Genomic DNA, 22,738 nt, shown 5'->3' on the forward strand with positions numbered 1-22,738 from the left:
CAGATCCCGGGCATAATTATTATTTTCTTTTATACAAGAGGTAAAAGGAATCAGGAAACAAAACCCTTACTCTGAGGCCAATGGTTTGATTTATTTCTTCTTTATTCTTTTGCACTTATACAATTGTAAGCAAGTACAAACAAAGCCAAACATTTGCTTCAGCCTTAGTTTCTTGTTCATGTTTCCTGATATGGATGGGAGCTACATTGTGGGCACCATACCTTTGTGCTTATACCTAGAAGAAGGGAGGCAAGAACCAGAGAAGACAGGTGCAGAAAGAAGTTAAGAGGCATGGGTGGGCGGAGAAGCAGCATATGTATTTGAGGATGTTCTCTAACTCTGTCTCAGCTAATGTGAAGAAGTTGGATATTCCATTGATCCTTCTTTTGATGCGGCAAGGACAGACTGTATTTCATGTTGAAACATCTAAACTCACAGCAAGGGTCTTTGGTTCTTTATTTATTTATTTAGTTTTATCTAATATTTTCAAAACACAATTGCTTTCATTAAATGCTCTAGTATCTATATACATTTTGCAAATTCCTTTTATCTTCTCTTTAGGTATATGGTCATGTACTTCCCAGAAGCATTCAGAATAAAGATCCAAAAGTCCAGAGTATTGTAACATTAAATAAAGGTTTCATCACACTATTAAGTCATAAAAAAATGGCCATGTTGATTTTAGGAAGATTATAGCAATTAATATTAAAATAAAGATTAAGTTAACCCTCTATTAAGGAGAAAATGAAATTATTGGGATGATCAATAAACTTTCGCTTTTGACTGCTTGAGTTTTCTCTGATGCTTCCTTGTTGTAAATATATTTAGCTTCTTCAACTTCTATTAAAAGGTTTTTCTGAAACTTTTGAGATTTATTTACATGAAATAATTTTCTTATGCATTAAGTAGAAAATTGAGATAAGGGTGGGAAGAAAGCATGTTGAGAGAATAATGATGAAATTATTCTTAGTGTGTTTGGCTTTCTATTTTGGTGGAGCTGTTGAAGATGCCATCTTCTCACATATTTGTCATTATAGAATTTGTACCTCTGTTACATCATTTGTTTAATTCTGTTATATTTTAAATTAAGATGCATGAGAGTTTTCACTGTGCAATGAATGCGATTCTCTTATTGCAGGTCATGCTGTGTGTCTGTTGTATTTTTATGTTTAAAGATACAATATTCTTATCAGACTAATATTAAGATACCTACAAGGTCATAATTTTAGAAACTCTCTGTGTTTTTCTCATCTACCATACAGTGTTGTTGGTAGGATTAAGCGAGGTACTGTATGTGAAAGTGCTTTTAAAATTGGGAAGCATTGCACAATCTAAAGGATTATTATTATTGAGAATTGTAAACATAACTAAAATCATATCTGAGGAATTGCTCTCTTAAGGCAGAAAAAAGAAAAGAAGGAGAGTTACATGATGAAATGACTTTTTGTATTTTTAGGCTGTGTGTGTAGAAATTATGATATGCAAAAGAACTAATGTATTAGGTTATTAAGTATGAAATGTACTAAGTTTGACAGTTGATATCTTTGACATTTCACTTGGACACTTGTTTTATGTTTATTGTGAAGGTACATCCTCAATCTTTCAAACGCACATTTTGGCTTGTGATTATCTTTTAATTTTTTTAAGAGCAATTTTTGTGAAACCGTGAATAAGTCAAAAATTCGTGTTATTTTTGAGTATGAGTTCCATCATGGAACCAGTGCCGCACAGATAGCTTGAAATATTAATGAAGTGTTTGGGAAGGATGTGGCTAATGAACACACAGTATGTCAATGGTTTGAGAAGTTCTCTTGTGATGATTTTAATCTTGAAAATGAGCCATGTGGGTGACCTGAGACCAAAGTGGATAATGATGAGCTGAAAGCTATAGTGGAAGCAAATCTATCTCAACCTGTGCATGAATTAGCAGCAAGGTTTGATATTACTATTCCAATAATATTGGACCATTTGAAACAAATGGGCACAGTAAAGAAGCTGGATAGATGGGTTTCGCGTGAATTAAACGAGCGTCAGAAGAGAGTTGTCTCGAAGCTTGCCTTTCTTTGCTGTCATGACAAAAAGACAAATCATTTCTACACCGTATTGTTCCATGTGATGAAAAATGGATTCTTTTTGACAATCACAAGGGTTCGGCATGTTGGTTGGATAACGATGAAGTGATGAAACCCCATCCAAAACTGAATATTCATCAAAAAAAGCTAATGGTTTCTGGTGTCCAGTGCTGGTATTATGCACTAAGCTTCATGAAACCTGGTTAGTTGATTACAGTGGATGTCTCCTGCAACCTACTAGACAAAATGATGAGGATGCTTGTAATTAAGCAGCCGAGATTGGTCAATAGAGACAGGCCAATCCTCTTGTAAGATAACGCTTGGCCACATGTCACTCAAACAACACTGCTCAAACTACAGAAGCTGGAATTGGAAACTCTCTGTTATCTACTGTATTCATCAGACTTTTTACCAGCTGACTACCACTTCTTCCAGGCTTTGGACCACTTCTTGCAAGGAAAAATGTTCACTTCTCAACAAGCTGTGGAAAACACCTTTCTCAACTTCATCGCCTCTGGCTCTCCAGGCTGCTTTGCTGCTGGCATAAACAGGCTACCGTTAAAATGGCAAAACTGTGTCGATAGTTTAGGTGCATACTTTGATTAATTGTACTGCTTCTAGTTTGAGATATAATAAACTATACTTTTGATTTGAAATTGGACATTTTATATTTAATGGCATAATAATAAATACTCAAAAAGATAAAAAAAAAGAAGAGTTAAATTAATCTAATTCCCTGATTTTTACCATTTGATTGACATTGACCTGAATTTATTTTGAAGGATTTATATGAATCAATGGCAGAATCATCCAGTGAGTCAGACCACTTACACTTTCGTGACCGATTGAGTCGATGGACTGCCAGGTCAACCCACAGGGAAACTGGAAGTCATCCTACAGCAGAAGTCACTGAGAAGGTCAACAGTATAACGAGTACTTTACAGGTTAGTTTAACACTGGTTACATTTGATAGATTTTAAGTAGTTTGAACTAAGTAATAGTTTCAGTCACTGTTTTAGTTTTCTTGCTGCTGTAACAAATTACTGCAAAGCTAATGTCTTCAAACAACACAGACTTATTATCTTACAGTTTTGGAAGTCAGAAGTCTGACACTGGTCTCATGGGACTAAAAATCAGGGTGTTGGTAGGGCTGTATTGCTTCCTGGAGGCTCTGGGGGAAATCCTGGTCTCTTGCCTTTTCCATCTTCTAGAGGCTGCCCACATATCTCGTCTCGTGGCTGCCTTCCTTCATCTTCAAAGCCCACAGGGATGGGCTGAGTCCTTCTCATATCACATCACTCTACCTCCCCTGCCTCCCTTTTCCTCTTTTAAGAATGCCTGTGATTTCATTGGGATTTCAATAATCCACTAGGATCTCCCCATCTCAGAGTCTTTAATGTAATCACATCTGCAAAATCCCTTTTGCCACGTAAGGTACATGTACACAGGTCCTGAGAATTAGGACTTGGACATCTTTGAGGGCCACTATTCTTCCTACCACAGTCAGTAAAGACATTTGGAATATATGATAGGTTGTGGAGAGTGTTTTGGGATAAAGCAATATTTCTAAATAAAATATTGTGGGAGTGAAACCAGTCAAAATTACCATAGTTTAGCTTCTCGACATACGCCTTTAGAGAAGTTGCCCATGTTTTGGTGAGGTAGATTACGTATGAGTGAATGATACAGAGACACCATTTTGCTTTAGAGACTAACTTTTGACAGTGTTTGGAAGTTTGAGTGGAGGCAGTTTCCATCTTTCCATAGAAAGGCTTTAGGAAAAGAGGTAGGGGAAGGGTAGCATAGTTATACTGGGAAAAGAAAACTCAGAAATAGAATTTATTTCCTACTTATTAATCCCTTACTTTTTAGCTTGGATAAGTATGAATTTTGGCTTTTAATTGCCTTGGATTAGTGTGCTTAGACAAGAAGAGGATAATTTTTGGCGGAGAAGCCATGATTTGATTTAAAAATCAGAAGGCCTATTCTTTTTAAACGTATTTAGACTACCATAACAATGGAATTTTGGAGTATGAATTCTTGTACTTTCCTACCAATGAGGTATACTAATAAGTATATATTTTTGAAAGAATTGCCTCTGTTGATCTCTAAGGTGAAACCTAGAATATTTAGGTGAAAACCATTTCTGTTGTGATTAGAACTAAATTTGTTGTTTATAGCTTAAGGTTAATGGACCCTTTTTACCCCCTCTTATCAAGTTCTGAGGTGATGTAATAATTGAAGTAGCACTGATCCTAATGGTTTGCTTCCCTTGTACATAATCTACTAGATTTGTTCTTTTGGGATTCCTTTTCTGTAAAGAAAGTATGAATTAGTTGAGGTGCACATATTAAAAATGGGGATTTTTTTCAATGTATGGTTTATGACTTATTAGGCTGCCTTAAATAAGGATTTAAATTATGTGCATCAGATTTCACACAAGTAAACTGCAGTGGGATTTGAGTTTCTTTCTTGGTGGTGTTTAGATTTCTTTGATATTTATGAAGTGCATTGATACCCAACTTAACTGTGATATAAACTGTATATTTTTAAAACATTGACTTAGCTAATTGACGTACTACCAAGATCGACTGGGAAAACAGTGTTTAGAACAATTAATACAAGTCCATTTTCTTTCAAGGATACCAGTCGGAACCTGCGGCAAATGGACCAGATGCTTGGACGATACCGAGAATATAGTAACGGACAGGCGGGTGCTATAGAACAGGTGAGTATGTTTACATATGTTTGCAGTTTCTGTTACCAACCTTTTTGGGAATGCAGTTTTTGGGGAGTGGGGATGTGAGATAAAGGAGAAGAGCTTTGGTTTTTAAACCTACTTTACTATTTTATGGTTTAAATTTAGGTTAGCTTGTCAGATGGATTGACAGCTAGATTATATAGATTAGATTCTATTGAATTTGAAAACTTAGGTCAGAGAGGGAAGAATTCAGGATTTGAATTAAACAGAGACTTGCTCAACTTTGGCTACCGATACCCTCCATCAGGAGTTAAGAATTTTAATGATAGTTTATTTTAAAGTAATACATGTTCATTGTTTAAAAAAAATAAAACTCTTCTCTCAAAGCCTCTTTTAGCCCCACTCAAAAGAGGTAACAATTTTGACAGCTTCTTTCCAAACATTTTCTATGCATGTACAAGCATATGTATGATTTCTTTAAAAAATGGAATTATATAAAATATAATGCAACTTTAAAAAATTTAATAATGTATATCACTTTCCATGTGACTTTGTATAGTACTATATCATTCTTTTGAACAGTTACATAATATTCTATAGTATGGATATATCTAGTTTTTTCTTTTGTTATAAATAATATAGCAATGACTGTTACTGTACACATATTTTTTTTGTAATCCTGTAGCATGACTGGAAGTAGGATTTGTGAGTTAAAGGGTATGTGGACTTCAAAATTGCTAGATATTTCAAAATTGCCCTTTAAGGATGTGCCAATTTATTATACTTACTTCATATGAGGATTTAAGAAGGAAAGATACCCCAGAATTCTGGAATAAAATGCATACCATATTTTTAGTTAATTATTTTGCTAATTCTATCTTTCTATTTTTCCTTCCTTTGAAATTTGCTTACTCATCTTATGTAAACTCTTGAAAACCAATTAAATTTATCATGTTTGCAATGATGAGTATACATGTAATGTGATGAGAAAACTAATATTACATCTATACTGTATCTGTGCTGTACTGAGTTGTCACGTAACTCTCAAGTTGTAATTGATGGCTTATTTTCATCTTACAAAGTAAAAGTATAGTCATCATTATTCACTTGTAATTGGAAGCTAATAGCTCAGGCACAGGGAAACGTATCTTCTCTCATAAGGGTTTCTGCTACTCATATTTAGAAAATAAACTTGAACATTCTTGCACCAACAGGATTTTTTTGATTTATGATGTACTTGACAGATTGAGCTAGGGGCTTTGTATATTTCAGTAGCTCATGAAATGTTTTAGGTTAATTACCTTATTAAGAATGAGAATTGAGTCTTTGCTTTTTAGTTTATTAGTAAAAATTGAAAACATTATTGTTAACTTTTAGCAGAAAACAATCCTACTTTGTCAAGTTGAATTTTAGATCCTTACTTATGGCAGTAAATTTCCTTTGAATCGGACAATTGGGAAATGAAATTATGTATTAGAGAAACTTCTGTACGGATAACCATTTAAAACACAAAATGTGTTCCGCTGTGGTATTAAGTCTCCATGGTAGACCTAGAGTTGAATAATGCTGAACTCTCTGGGGGAGTGGTTTTATTCATGGGAAGTAAACTCAACAGGTATATCCATGAGTTGTAAATACATAGGCTGCAAAACTACTCATATGAAAAATAAGACGTGGGAGAGTGAGAGTCTTTCTTTTTGTCTCAGGCTGTTCTTTAGTCTGGTCTAGAGTTTTCTCAGTTTTCCCAAATTCTTGTTATGTTAAAATAGTTGGTTTTCAATGATTTTTCCCTCCAGGATACCAGAGGACTATGTCACTCTTTGCCTTACATTAATATTATACTTACTCAGTACAGTGATGATTTTTATCCTGCCACCTAGAAATTACCTGGGGGAACACTTGGCATAAGACACGCAACTCAGAAGGTGTATTTCTCACAAGTAATTCTGATTGGCCCCTCATTGAAAATTGTTTTCTTAACATTACAATATTTGCTGCCATAGACTATATCATAACCTAAAAAATGGGTGTATGTAGTGTACCATTTATCATGTGATTTTCCTGAATCTATTTGTAATTGTCAAGTCCTTAAAGTACATGATAGAATTAGCTAACTTTTTTTTTCAAAGGAATCCTAGAGGGTGATTTTTTTTCTTTTTGAGACTATGCTGCAACTCACAAATCGTTTTGCTATGGAACTGAACTTTTTTTTTCCTTCTTTTTTTTTTTTGAGACAGAGTCTCACTCTGTTGCCCAGGCTAGAGTGAGTGCCGTGGCATCATCCTAGCTCACAGCAACCTCAAACTCTTGGACTCAAGCAATCCTCCTGCCTCAGCCTCCCGAGTAGCTGGGACTACAGGCATGCACCACCATGCCCGGCTGATTTTTTCTATATATATTTTTAGCTGTCCATATAATTTCTTTCTATTTTTAGTAGAGACGGGGTCTCGCTCTTGCTCAGGCTGGTCTCGAACTCCTGAGCTCAAACAATCCACCCGCCTCGGCCTCCCAGAGTGCTAGGATTACAGGTGTGAGCCACTGTGCCCGGCCTTTTTTTTTCCTTCTTAAACATTGTGTAATAAGTTAATTCATTTTAACCAATCCTCAACTATTAAAAAATTTTCACCATGCTGAATGTCCATTGCCTAGTTGAAATTCTCATTCCTTTTTTAAAATATAAAAGATTTCCTAGAAAATGAAATCAAATCTTTTACCCTGGGAAGGACAGGAACTTTTATTATTAACTTAGATTTTATAAATGATTCTATTTCTAAACCTCAGGAAATGGATATAAGTGATATATATGCATTTAAATGCTTATTTTCTTGGGGTTTAACTTTGTGAACATATTTATCACTGCATGAGGGGAAGAGTTTAGAAAGATAAATATTTGGTGGGATGTTTTCCTCTTAAGATGATCTCCCCCAACAGAGGAACTGTGAGAATTATTCTTGTTGATCTTACAAAGTCCAAGGGTCATGAGTCATGTTGGGTCACTTTTTGACTACTTTTCCTTGAAATATACATGATTTCACTGTTGTTCCCTTAAATCTTTATAGCCTCCAACCCTAAATTTTTTATTTTCTTTTCTAAACTTTTTTTTTTTTTTTTTTTTTGAGACAGAGTCTTGCTCTTTTCCCCTGGCTAGAGTGCCGTGGCATCAACCTAGCTCACAGCAACCTCAAACTCCAGGACTTAAGCAATCCTTCTGCCTCAGCCTCCTGAGTTGCTGGGACTACAGGCATGCGCCACCATGCCCTGCTAATTTTTTCTATATATTTTTAGTTGTCCAGATAATTTCTTTCTATTTTTTAGTAGAGATGGGGTCTCGCTCTTGCTCAGGCTGGTCTCGAACTCCTGACCTCGAGCCATCCTCCTGCCTTGGCCTCCCAGAGTGCTAGGATTACAGGCGTGAGCCACTGTGCCTGGCCTCCACCCCTAAATTTAATTATTTGCTTGTAATAGGTGAAGGCTTCTCAGTGAGGAGTTGGCAGCATTAAAGGATCATATGGGGTCCCTGGGGTTTCATAGTCTCTGGGAATTTCGCCACAAGCTTGGTATATCCCAGATGCTTTTTTTTTTCTTATATTAGCTCATTTAATTCTCTCAACAATCCCATAAGATGAATACAGTTAGTATTCTCATTTTCAAGATAGGAAAACTGGGTCACAGAGTGGTCACTAACTTGCCCATGGTCCCTCAGGTACAAGTGACAGTGCCAAGGGTAGGATCTTATTTTAGAACCCGGGACTCATTTACCTCATTGAGTCATGGTTAACTTAAATTTTCATGATACTGTGAATTTATATTCCTGAGAATTGGGACTTTGGATTCAGAGTTCAAAGGGTTGTATAATACATTGATAAACTAGCTTTTGGAGATTGTGTTAAATGATTAAAAAACAGAAGCCCAACATCACAGAAGTCATTAAGGTACAGCTGGCACATTGTCCAGAATGAGAGTTGAATGGAATAAATGCAGAAACAGAACTGGGAAGAAATCTAGTGCTGAGCTAGGATTGGCATTGAAGCATTGCTAAAGTTGGCAGTTCTAGTTGCCACTTGGGCAATGTGAATTCTGTGAGTGGCCTACACTCTCATTGATTTTCACCTTTTTCATAAGTAACAACTATTGATTTTTTTCCCTATCCTTTCTCGTAACCAATGACTCATATATTTAGTTGGATAGTATGACTTAGGGTCTTTGGGCTCAGTGAACTTCATGACCTTAAAGAAGCGTCATCCTGTGTTTTCTCATCTTGTGAATTTCTTGGGAGGTCTGAGAACATTGGGGCCAAAGAGGACATATGAAGAAGGTTTTATTTTAAAACCTACTGTAAAGATTTGGAACCAATTATACTCCTGTGTTATATAGCAGAATTGATTAGCTTAGGGTTTAGAATACTTCTAGAACTGTGTGTTTCTATTCACGAGAGAACAGGGTCTGTCCTTGTGCTGATGCTATGAAAATGGAATTCCCTGAAGAAAGAATATTCAATATAAAAAGTTAATACTTGCTGCAGTGGAAATTGGGCTGCAGCTGATGAGGCTGAAGTTGTTAATATTGGTTATAAAAGAAAAATATAATTCTCTTGAGTCAAATCAGCAGATTAATTAAGTTCATTTTTAAAGTGAAGATTGGCCAAAATATAGTAATGTCAAGTTAGACTTTAGAGACTTGCATTAATGGATAATTTTTTTTTCTAATGAAGTATTTTGGTTAAAATTTCCCTTTGAAAATAATAGGCTCTTACCATCTGGCATGGGAACTTTGGAAGAATATTGAATGTTAAATTATAGAGTCCAGGTTTTCCCTTCTATTTAGTGGGTTTCAGTTGTCAAATCTATTTAGTGACAACACAAAAAGATAATGTTTATGGTTTAAAGCCAGACAGCCACTTGAAATATCCCAAAGCTGAAGGTTTTCACTCCTTCCTCCCTCGCTGAGCATCACTAATTGATTGTCCCAAAGGTAAAAACTGTTCCCAATCTTTCAGTAACTTTAATGTTAAGCAGTAAGAGTCTATGGGTAAGAAATTTTAATCAAGCGGTTACATTAAGACCTTCTTTTTGTAAATATATTTCAAATCTTGAGAATTAGTTTCTTAGAGTCGCTTGTTTACAATTTTATTCCCAAGTCTCTCACAAAACTATTGGACACGAATATAATTTTTACAGAATTTTATTTTGAGGCTAGTGGGAAAAATGTAGACTTTGGAGTCAGAATTGAAATTGAATTCTGATTTTTCTTCTAGAAACTACTTCAGTGACTTTGGGCGAGTTACTAAACATTTCTGTGATTGAGTTTCATTTCAATTCATTGGGCCTAACTTCATTTGCATCTGGGTATCACTGTGGCTATAAATAATAGAATGTATGACAACATTCACAAAGATAGAGGTATCTGATTATTTTGATTTTAAAGTATATGCTAAATTAGATAACATGAATAATAATTTGCTTTTCTCCCTCTTATGTATGTGAGTATATTATCTGTCCACCTAAAATACAATAGTATACTGCTATTAAGCGCTCTTTCCACATTCCATGAGTACTCGTTTATTGACATTTAAAGTATTATATGGAAATTTTTAAACATTTCTTTAAAATTATGTAGAATATGTGTGATATATGAGGCTTTAGCTATATGAAATTTCATTTAAAAATAAAAGAGCTACATAAATAAAAGCGTATTGTTTGAAATGGAATTTCTAAATTTCAGGAATATTATTACGGGCTTATATTTCTATAAGCCAGCTAGGGAGAGAGGTTAAGCACAACAGTGGGAACTAGTGATCATTTGCTACCATTTAAAAAATAAATTTTAGCAGTGGATTGTGGGATCAGAAAGGTATGCAAATGATAGTTTTGATTTTATAAAAGTTTTCCTTCTCTTCCTTTTCCTCCTCTTACTAGAAAAAGATGAATAGATTGTAAGGAACCAAAATAGTGCTGATGAAATTAACTCTACAGCCAATCAATCTATTTTGTAATCTGTTGCCAGATCAACCTTGGCATTCTGTAGAGAAACAGGCAGTGAAGGAAACCCAAGCATAAAGCACTTAATCAACTTGCCTGAGGATGACATTATTTTCCTGGACAAAATTTTTAAGATGACCTCTTTTCTGCTTCCAGTTTTGCCCCGTATTTTGCCAATCTGACTCCTAACATTTATAAATGGAAGTACTTAAGTTTTTTTTTTTAATGTCAACATTATAGATATATTAAAACTTTCAGCACAGACTGTTTCCATGGTCACCAGTGCTAGCTAGGTACGTTGTAACTATTTGCTAAATACTGACCCTTTAGTATCAGGTAAAAACAAAACTGAACAGTTAGACAAAATATTTAGGTGTGTCCAGTTTATGCTCATCTATACAGCTAGGTGAATGCAGTTATTTATGTATGACCAAATTAGCATTCCTTTCTGTATAATCTATGTTGTGTTAGGGGATATGTTTTCTTAGTATGAAAATAAAAGACAATTTATAATAAAAATGTTTCAAGAAATGAAATGAAATCTCTAAATGGTTTACAAAATTCAAGCCGTACTTTAAATTGCAGCATTTAGAATTAATTTTCCAAGGTTGTTACTGTTTTTGTTTCTTAAGGTGTGTTTTTCTTTTGTGTGGAAGCAAATTTGATGAATTTTTGGTAGCCGCTATTCCTACTTTATTTCTATTATAGTCTCTTTGTGAAAGTAATGGTAGACATCCTTTATGAATTTCCTAATGACCATTTCTAGTGTGATTTTTTTTTTTTACTCTCTCTAAATAAACTTAGTTAAGGATGGCATTAGTTTTGCTGAGAATGTGAATGTGTGTTTATTAGTAATTGTTAGTGAAACAGTTACTGATGCTGTATATTGACAAAGGAAGTTTATACATGCGGTTCTTTTCTATTTCCTATCTTGCCTTATTGAAGCCCAGTTTTAGTGAATGATTTATTTCTTAGGCATTCCTCATACTGTTTGTGGAGTTAGTTCCTAGCTTCCTAGATGTTTACGATTGCTTGGAAATCTTATCTTCTTAGAGTTCAAGAAGGTTGCTATTATGAACTTTGGAAAGTTAGTGTTTTATTTTTACTATAAAACCTCCCCAGATATTAGTCAATTATACGTTAATGATGCTGGGAAATAAAACAAAAACAAAACAGAGTTTTGATTCCAAAGATTCCAGATAAAATAGACTTAATATACTCTTCTACTGAATGGTGCTATAAAAGCTCTACTGAATACATGGAGCAGCTATTTGAAGACTCTGAAAAGTAAATGCACACAGTCCTTGTATGGTTCTGATGTGCATGAATTTCATTACTCCAGTTTACTCAAATAACACTGGTCCCCAAACAGTGCAGTTAACATTTCAGTAACCACAGTATATTAACTAAGAGTAACTACATTAAGTATAAGCTTTGCTGCTACTTCTTGAGTCCACCCATTACTATGTAACTGATTACTTCATTTGCAGTCTGTTGGTGATTGGTCACAAACAGTGAAACATGGTCGTTGCATTTTTTTGTCCCCCAATAATAAACTCACATGTTATTTTATAAAAATAAATAATGAAAAAAGGGAATTAGCTAAAAAAAAAAAAAAGAAAAAAAGAAAGCAAAAAAAGAAAGAAAAAAAGAAAGGAAAAGAAAAGTAATAGCGCTAGCAGTGAAATTAAAATCATATTATGGAGGAATTATATGTGGAGTTATAGAAAAAATAGCTGACAGTGGGAATATTGACACTGCCCCATTCAAGAATCTCTAGATATGCAGCCAGAGGAATTCAGTGAAGTCATGTTTAGTAATGACAAACTCTTTTAAATAGCTTCTCCAGATGAAAGCATCCTATGTCTTCATTCCATTTACTTTTTGCTGTTGTAGTCATCCTTTTAATCATAATGATAAAAACTATTATTTACTGAACAACCTAATCTGCCCCAGGCATTGTTCTAATTATTTTATGTAGATTGTCTTATTGTATCCTGAAAATAATACATATGTTTATATGTAAAGCCATTATGATCTCATGGGGTGTTGTGAAAGATGTGAACAGGAGCCAGAGCAGACACAAAAGTAGTACAGCTGAGGAAAGCATGACCAGGCTTCTTTTTGGTCCTGAATCATGATGTTTAATGCTCCTGTGTCTTATTTGGAGTACCCATTGTTGCCCAGATGATATCCTTTCATAGTGCTGGGTTGCAGTGTAGTTAATTAATCCTTTTGAGTTTTATGTAACTTTTTTCAGTTCATTAGCCTTGACTTACATTTTGTTTCTAATCAGAGTTTTTCCAAATAGAGACACAAGATGTTCAGAAATCTGTATGAGAATTTAAAAATTGGATATTTTATTTTAATGACAATCTAAAAGCTTCTGTAATTTTCTTCATTTCATTTATTTACTAGTTTCCAGCATAACTAGTTGGTTTCCTACATCCTCTAGTGATAACCAGTGACTTTTTCCCCCTTGAGTATTAACTCACAATTGTGTGCATATTTTAAGTGTTGTGGTCCATTGCAGTTTTTCCTGATGCTCAAATTGTTTCATCTTTGGCTAGAGAGAACCTACTCAACTTGACTTCCAACTCTAAAAGTGTGTCTTGATGATTTGGATAAACTGTCTTATAAACAAGTATTGTCATTCAATTTCAGTACCCAAATTTTATTTGTATTCATACTGGTGCATAGTAGTAATGCTTAACTTGTTTTAGTCTAATATCAAAAGAGCATAGGTAAAAGAATAGACCTAAATCTGTAAATGATGCATTTATGTCAAGTTGACGTGAAAATATGTTACAGCATTTTCTGTGATGTCCATTTTGCAGATTTCAGATAGGGGAAAATGGAATCATCACTTGGTATGTGGTGAGATAGTTATACTAGACTTGAAAGAATTTGTACCATTGTAGTTAGTACCACTGTCTTGGGTTGAGATTGATTTAGTTTCAGCAAAATAGCATCTTCCACCATAGAAAATTAATGTTAAATTGAGTTTTATTAATATTATTTGTTTTTATTTGATTTTGTTTGGTTTGACTTTACACCTACTTAGGAGTTATAATCCTAAAGAGTTTAAAACAAATTTTCTGGCTTTATAGCTTATCACTTTGTTTTTGTGTTTCATGAGTTATAAAATTGGTTTTATACATCATCATTAGATTTTGTACAGTGTCTGTTGTTGTATTACTACTTTAAGTGTAGATTTAAATTCTATTGCATTTTTAGTTTTATGTCTTAGGTGAGAAACATGTTTTTGCCATGATGCTTGTAGGAGTAATTTAAAATAGTCTATGTTTCACTCATCCACTTTTACGTTTCGTTTTCTGCATCTTATAGATTCATCTCCAATGGCTTAGGATGTATCTTTTTGTAGTTTTACAATGAGGTTGCCTAATAGTTGATCTAACTTTTTATCTTATTTTTGAAAAGATTAATTTTTAAACATCTTTTATTCCTTCTTGAGTTTTGGGTAAGGTTTTGTTTCTCTTGTTATGCAAAATTTTCTGTATGTTCCATGTTGACTTTTTTTTTTTTTGGTGGAAGGGAGCATATATGTGTGTGTAAAGATTCATTTTATTCATCAACTTTTAGTTACAGCTTAGAATTTGTTAGCAAATAAGCCCACATAAAAAGGATGCTGGCAAGTTCTACTTTTGGCATTGGTAGATAAGATTATTTTGGATCAATTCTCCTACTGTGAACGACTAGAAATGTGAAAAATGTGTAAAAAATGATACCATGAATCTCTCAGAGAACAACTAAGGCAGTGAAGAATTTTGTATTCAGGATCTGGCAAAAAAAGGAAGGTCCTGAAGGATGAGTCTTATGTTTGGGACTTTTTTCCTCCTTTAAGGTGATAACTGATTCCAGAAGAGGTGAGTTAGAAGCAGAGAGTCTAGGATCAGAATTATTAATCATCTCAAGAGGCTAGGGGAGACAAAAACTGGAGTTCAGAAACCCTCTAGCTTTCAGTTGTAGACCCCAAAGGGTTATAGCATGGGAGAAATGGTGAATTGAAAATAAGAGAAGTGATAACTGAGAATAGACCAGCCTTCATGGGGATAGAAGCCCGTCTTTGAATGATTTCAATTCCTAACTGGATTAGGGTGATTTGGGGTTGCAATTGACTTCCTGTCAGAAGCAAAACCAAATCTCTTTTGAAGGATGACGTCATCTTTAAATTATCTCTGCAGTTTTTTCATATAAAATATCTATCACATGATAAAAAATACTGAGGCATATTAGATACAAGTAACCACATACTATACACTCTCCTCTTTCAGATATGTTATGTTTCTTTATGTGGGTGGTGTATCAATTAGATGTTTCAATCTGGTTTTGTAAGCCCTTAGATAGTAGACATCTCTTCCACATTCTGGTAATAGAAGATGGAATAGTTAGTGAGTGATATCACTGGTTCTTAAAATATTTATGTTTACTATTTTTTTTTTTATATCCTAACATAACTTAGTTCAAAATGTTCTCTGTTACAAATTCTTCTTTAGGAATCCAGACGTTTCAGATATAGCTTTTAAAATCTATTTGTATTTGGAATTTGTTTAAAAAGAATAACTCTTCGTTATATTCTTTAAATTAGTTAAAAGAAAGCTTGGAACAATCAATAGACCAACTGCGAAGTCAACGTTTATTGAGAAACTCAGCAAGGAGAAGTATTTCTGTTACAAGTCTGAATGCAAGTGACCTCGATGGTGGCCCTGTGGCAGGTAAATGTTTGGAAAACCCTTTTTTGTTTTAAAAATATGTCTACAGAAAATACTGAATGCACTTAATCTTTGGAGAAATACAACCCATACATAACATCATATAGATTTGGTGTTAGAACATGGAGTTATCAAGAAATTTATGGTGCGTATTGTGAAATATATTAAAGAGTCTTTGTTATTTTATTAGTTTTGTTTTTCTCATACTCTGTAGAACATATACAGCTTTACCTGACAAAACTGGATTTAACTGTTTGCTGCCAAAGACTCAAAACACAGACACAAATAAGATTTACAATGTGGTATACTTTCTGGGCTAGATGTCTTATCCTAGCCTAATAATTTTTCAAATGTCCTATGAAATGTCCTATGACACTTGTTAAGATCAGGTGTATTTTAGTTTTGGTATGCAGCTAAATGTCAATGGCTAGATTCAAGATTATAACACATAGTTTGCCTTAATTAATCTTATACATTTTCCTATAGCACTGGGATTCATGTCTGAATCGAAAAGAAATGTCTGTAATGAAGATAGACAGACAATCTATCTAATGATTTAGATAGATTGAACATCAGTACTTCATTTTGTTAATATCGCTGTTGATTATGATAATGATTAAAAATTGGGCACTATCATCTACTCTTTTTTAGTAGTTAGTAGGTTTTTATTGATTTTTATAAACTGTTCAGATTTTGGTTTATTTGAAACATTCTGTTTTGTTAACGTACTAGTCAAAAGTTTTTATTTAGCAATTATTACTTTTGTATGTGAAAATATGTTACTTCTTTGGAAAGCATAGCACATTCGAACTTTTGACGTGTTCTATTTTCAGATTATTTTATCCGCTTTAAGAGCAAGATTAGTGTTGGTTCTGTGGAACTTTATGGCCTCAGCGAGATACTTAGGAAATAGTCTGGGTCTATGGTATATCCATATCTGGAGTATATGTACAGAGTCAAATTTTAGGTTGTTTCTTCTCATGCAGTGTTTTAATCCCCTCCCTTTCTTTCAATTGTAAAGACAGCCATCGTTTTCCACCTACCTCACCTCTCAAGGACTATGGGGATCCACAGGGTGTTAAACGAGTTAGATCCAGATCTGGTATCCAGTTTGTTCGAGAGCCTGCTGATATGGTCCAGGTACTTTATACCATTCTGTAATTTGTATGTAGCATTTACTTACCTTTCTATATAAATGACTAACATCTGAACTTTAAGGCTATATTTTAACCAAGAATTTGATCATCAGAAACTTTGGACTGATTTTTTTTAACTAAGTAAATGATTTTATTAAATTTTTTTATTGACAAATCATAGCTGTATACATTTATGGGGTAAAATGTGATGTTGATGTATGTGTAAAACAAGGCATGAGTAAAACAAGTTAATTAACATATCACCTTGCTTATTTTTATGGCGAAATTTATTCTCTTAGTTATTTTGAAATATGTAATATATTATTACGGACTCTAGTCACCCTGGTGTGCAGTAAATTTCAAAATCTATTTCTCCTGTCTATCTGAAACCTTGTACCCTTTGACCAACAACTGCCCTTTCCCCTGTCTATCTGAAACTTTGAGCCCTTTGATTGACAACTCCTCAATCTCTCCCTTCTCCACCCCAGCCCCCCCCCCCCACCCTGCACCCAGTCTCTGGTAACCATTGTTCTGTACTTCCATGAGTTCAAAAGAGTAAACATATAAGCCAAATCATGTGGTATTTGCCTTTCTGTGCCTGGCTTATTTCACTTAGCATAATGTGCTGTAGATTCATCCGTGTTATTGCAAGTTACAAGATTTCCCCTTTTTAAAGGCTGAATAGAATTCCGTTGTGTATATATACTACATTTTCTTTATCCATTCATCCGTTGATGGACAATTAGGTTGTTTCCATATCTTGGTTATTGTGAAGAAGCTGCAATGGACATGGGGGTACAGATGTCCCTTTGACATATTGATTTCAGTACCCTTGGATATACATACAGAAATGGGATTACTAGGTCATATGGTCATTCTAATTTTAGTTTTTGAAGAACCTCTGTATAGTTTTCCATAATGGCTATACTACTTTACTTTCCCACCAACAGTGTACAAGAGTTCTCCTTCCTCTGCATTCTCTCCAACACTTGTTTTTCATCTTTTTGATAAAAGCCATTCTAACAAGTGTGAGGTGATTATGTTTTTAATTTAGATTTCTCTACTGTTTGGTGATGCTGAGCATTTTTTCATGTACCTATTGACCATTTGTATGTTGGGTTTTGAGAAATGTCTGTTTAGATCCTTTGCCCATTTGTAAATGTGGGTTATTTATTTTCTTGTTATTGAGTTGTTGGAGTTCCTTATATATTTTTGATATTAACCCCTTGTCAGATGTGTGGTTTGCAAATATTTTTTCCCATTCTTTGGGTTGTCTCTTCACTTCATTAATTGATTCCTTTGCTATGCAGAAGCTTTTCAATTTTATGTAATCCCATTTGTCTATTTCTCCTTCTGTTGCCTGTGTTTTTGGAGTCATATCCAAAAAATCATTGCCCAGACCAGTGTTTTAGAGCTTTTCCTCTATTTTTTCTTCTAGTAGTTTGACAGTTTCAGGTCTTATATTTAAGTCTTTAATCCATTTTGAGTTGATTTTTTTAATATAGTGTAAGACAAGGATCTAACTTCCTTCTTGTGCATGTGGACACCCAGTTTTCTCCACACTGTTTATTGAAGAGACCGTCCTTTCTCCATTCTGTGTTCTTGGCAGCTTTGTCAGAAATTAGATGACTGTAAATGTATGGGTTTATTTCTAGGTTTTCTGTCTGGTTCCATTGGTTGATGTGTCTGTTTTTGTATGGGTACCATACTGTTTTGATTATCATCACTTCATAATATTTTGAAATGAGAAAGTGTGCTGCCTCCAGCTTTGTTCTTTTTGCTCATGATTGTTTTGTATATTTAGAGTCTTTTGTGGTTCCATATGAATTTCAGGATTGTCCAAGTAAACTATTTTATTTTCAATATATGAATCATCATCATATTATTTTGAATTTTGTTATAGAGGATTATATTTTGTAGAACATTTGAAAGTGAGTTGGACATGTTTCCTTGTTTCCTTCCTTGTTCAGATGTCTCATTCTCTAAGTCCTACTAAGTCAGCTACTTTCTGTTTTGCTAAGTTTAGTTTAGTATGAACAAGTTAGTCCTCGTGTGATTGACCTATTGGTTTTCCCGCCATTAATATTTTTCTGATTATTGAATCATTGATGGTGCCATTTTCTAATAAGTAAGAAATTGCATACCTTATGTATTCACTAAAGATTTCCGATGTATTAGTTCTATGGATAAATTTCTTTTCTTGCTTCTTTAAGTTCTCTGCCAAGCTGAAATTTTTTCTTTTGTTAACTTGGGTAGCTAAATTAATTAGAAAAGGGTTAGGGAAGTTTCTAACTTTAACCCTTTTTTGTTTTGGTAGTTTTAGGATTAGGCATGCAAAGCTTGTCCCAGTATACTTACCTGTAGCTGTTGCCTGTTATAGCATAAGGTAAACTGATAATAGAACCAAATACATTAGGAAACACGTTGTGGAAACTTTTTCTTGCGTATGTTATTTTTTGGTAGATACAACTTACTAGCATGGACTATATGATTAAACCTAGAGTAGAGAACAATACCTTAACATTACTCATTTACTCTTTCATTCTATTAGTGCCTCTGTCATTGGGATAGTGCCTATACCTGGAAACAATGGAGAGCAAAAACCTTGCTTTATCATTGAGTTTATAATCTAGAGGGGAAGCTAGATATTAATAGAATATACTAATCAAGTAAGTACATAAATATACCCATAATTATGAACTTGAGATGTATGCTATAATGGAAAGAAGCATAGGGCTTCAGGAATGTATAGTAGAGGAACCTGCCCTAGTTAAGAAAGTCTTCCTGAAGAAAGGTTGTTTGAGCTGAGGTCTGAAAGTTGAGTAAGAGTCATTCCAGGTAGAGTAAATAGCTTGGCAAAAGGGAGGATGGCACCTATGAACAATTTAAAGAAGGCCACGTGGCTAAAGAAGTATAAGGGGCTGAGATCATGCAAAGCCATGTAAGGCACTGACAGAATTATTCTGAAAAGATCACACTGGCTGTAATGTGGAAAATGGAGTTGATGTGGGCATACTAATTAGGAGGACATTGCTGTGTTCTGGGTATGAATTGTTGGTCACTTGGATTAGGAAAAATAGAGTTGGAGAGAATGGGGTAGAATTAAAAACTATTTAGTGGGTAAAATTGAAAGGTCTTGAAGAATAGGTAGCCATGTGGGGAAGGTAGAAATGAGTGAAAAGGAGGTGTCAAGGATGAGTCTTAGAATTGTGGTTGGCAAAATTGGGAAATCATGATGGCAAATCCTAAGTGGATGGCTTGTTCGTTTATTACACTACCTCCACTCCTTTCTTTTTATCGTTCTTCCTTATTTTAAGTTCTGTTTTCTTAAGATGACCCTTAGCTCTACTTGACTGTGTACTTTCTTAATGCTCCCAGTAAAGAATTGTGGTTTGTTTACATATCTGCCTTTCATACCAGATTGTGAGCCACTTGTTTCCCAGTAGCTGGCACTGATTAGTTGCTCAATGTGCATTTGTTGAAATGAGTCAGTTTGTTGTTACTGCAAGTCTGTATAACTTACAAATTTGTATTATAAATTATAGCACACAAATACATACATAGCATATATATTTATAGTTAAAGATACAATAATGAGAATAAACACCATGGAACCATCACCTAGGCCAAGAAATAGAGCATTGTCAGACCCCCAAGCCTCTTTTACGCATCTTCTTTCCGCAAAGGGTATCCGCTATCCTGACTTTTTATCATTATTTTGCTTTTTTGAAAAAATATATTTACTGCTTACATCTTGTTTGCTGTTGCCTGCCTTCAGACTTTATATAAATGGGATACTACTGTAATCTTTTATGGTTTGCTTATTTAATGTTATGTTTTTGACATTCAACTTAACTACTGTGTGGGCAGCTTTGATCATTTAATTTCAACGCTTATGGTATTCCACTGGAGGAATATACTGCAGTTTATTTATTTCCATTCTACTCTTGGTGTCCTTTTGGTTTGTTTCTTGTGTTCTCTTTATAAATAATGCTGCTTTATACTTTCTTATACATGGTTCCTAGTGTAGATGGGCAGGAGTTTTTCTATAGCAGGGATTGGGAAACTAAAGCATGTAGGCTGATAAAATACAGTTTTGTTGTAACTCAGCCACGCTTATTTGTTTATAGCTACTTTTGCACTACAGTGTTAAAGTTGAGTAATTGTGACAGAGATGATACAGCTTGCAAGCCTGAAATATTTGCTACTGCACCCTTTATGGAAAAAGTTTGCAGACTTCTCTAGATTACGTACGAGGAGTAGAATAGCTGTACTATAGAGAATGTGATGGTTAATGTCGTACATAGCTTTTAAAAAATTGCTTCTCTTTGAAAAAATATTTTCTTTCTTTCAGAATAGGCATTTATTTTGTTCTTTCTTAATAAGATTATAGAATTTGGTCATTATTGCAAAGAACAAGATCTTATTCTTACCTTCTGTAAATCTTACTGGAAGAATTTGGTAGAATCCTAAATGGATAACTCTGTTTTGCCTTTGCTAGTTTCATGCTTTTCATCAGTCCCTCCGAGACCTCAGCAGTGAACAAGTTCGCCTTGGAGATGATTTCAACAGGGAACTTTCCAGAAGAAGCCGGTAAAAGCAGAATATGGTTTTCATGGGAGGCATAAACTATTAGGAGAATAAATTGGCTTCTGTAATTGACATGTTTACATAGATTTAAAAAACAGTGTTGTGTTTTTACTAGTATCTTAAAATTTATTAATAGAATACTTCAAAGCCCTTTGAATTTAGAATATATCATGACTCAGTGTTAGAAAAATTAACTTCATATTTCTAAAACCACTTTAATACAATAGAATGCGGACATTATGGAGAGACACATTGTTAGAGCTTAGCAAAGAGGTAGCTTTACAAATACATTGTAGAGAGCAAGTCAGAGAGTGATCCTTGGCATTGCAGAAAAAAAAGTGTCATGTGGAATTTGTTAATGGACACGAACCATTGTAGAATCTGATACTTTAGCTTTTAGTTGAAATCTTCAAAAGTCAGTGGTTAACATCTGCCCAGTCTTTGCAATTTTGTCAATTCTGGAAAGTCCCCAAGAGGTATCATTTAATTTAAAACTTCTTCACTGTCTTTTCATTTTCATCATCAGTGGCAGGAGGCTTTCTTTTGGAGGCCATATTTTTCTAAAGAACAAAGATTTTTCTACCTTTTTTTTTAGTTATAATCTATGTACAGTGAAGCTTAGGGAACAAGAAAGCTGAATTGAAATTCATTTACTATGTTCCAGCTACCTAAATCATACTGCACTCCAGTTCTGTGTTTCTGCAACAAAAAGAGTCAAAATTATCAATATTAAAGCTGTGGATATGAAGTATAGTCTGCTTGACTTTCCTCCTTTTAGAAGAGGAAGGCAAGAAATTTAGTAGTAAGAATAAAAGACTCTGCAACTATTATCACTAGTACTATAAGCTAATAATCGAGTACTTATTTCATGCTAGAAAGATTTAAGTTTAATTCTTGAAACAATCCTGTGAAGTAGTCATTATTATTTTCTCCATTTTATGATTGAGGAAGTGGGCACAGAGGGATGAAATAACTCAACTTGCCAAAGATCAAACAGGAAAGATGTAGTGGAGTCAGAATTTAAATCTAGGCTGTAAGTCCTCAAGGTCTCTGCTCTTCACCACTTTCACATGTTGTTGATATGAATAAAGCATTTAAATTCCTGAATTGTGAGCAACATTATTAAAACTATACTTTTAATCTTTTAAACTGGTAAGACTAAGTTAATTTAATACTTAGATTTTTTTTGACAAATTGATAAAACTAACAAAATGGCATTAACATTTTAACATTTGTGTTCTTAGGAATGGTTTTATTATGTAGCTTTTATGGATTTCAAGGGAAAGTGTAAATTAAGCCTTGGGAACATGAGTTTCAGGAAATAGTTGTCCTGTAAGAAGATACAGGGGAAATTACAGGGATGATTTAGTTGATTAGTTTAAATGGTCATTTGAATGTGCAGTGTCAGACTGGGACTCTTCTGATCTATGGGCCAGTACCATCTGGGGGTAGTCTTTGTGACTCAGAGGCATTCGTGAGGCAGAGAAACCATTTAATCCAAAAGAAGAATCAAATTTCTTGTGAAATG

The 22,738-nt window shown here is 34.2% G+C and overlaps 1 protein-coding gene across 4 annotated transcripts in view; it reads left to right on the forward strand.

Annotated features, from left to right (window-relative positions):
- The window catches only part of CEP128 (centrosomal protein 128), a 338,052-nt gene that overhangs the window by 19,517 nt on the left and 295,797 nt on the right, over positions 1 to 22,738 (forward strand). For all 4 annotated transcript variants that reach the window (XM_045562464.1, XM_045562473.1, XM_045562480.1 and 1 more), the window contains 5 exons: positions 2,855 to 3,016; positions 4,714 to 4,800; positions 15,361 to 15,487; positions 16,506 to 16,624; positions 21,122 to 21,213. In XM_045562464.1, the coding sequence (XP_045418420.1) occupies positions 2,870 to 3,016; positions 4,714 to 4,800; positions 15,361 to 15,487; positions 16,506 to 16,624; positions 21,122 to 21,213 (572 nt within the window). In that variant the 5' untranslated portion in view covers positions 2,855 to 2,869. The remainder of the gene's footprint in view (positions 1 to 2,854; positions 3,017 to 4,713; positions 4,801 to 15,360; positions 15,488 to 16,505; positions 16,625 to 21,121; positions 21,214 to 22,738) is intronic.

The sequence above is a fragment of the Lemur catta genome, chromosome 1, assembly GCF_020740605.2.
Source record: "Lemur catta isolate mLemCat1 chromosome 1, mLemCat1.pri, whole genome shotgun sequence".
In the NCBI taxonomy this organism is placed as follows: Eukaryota; Metazoa; Chordata; class Mammalia; order Primates; family Lemuridae; genus Lemur; species Lemur catta.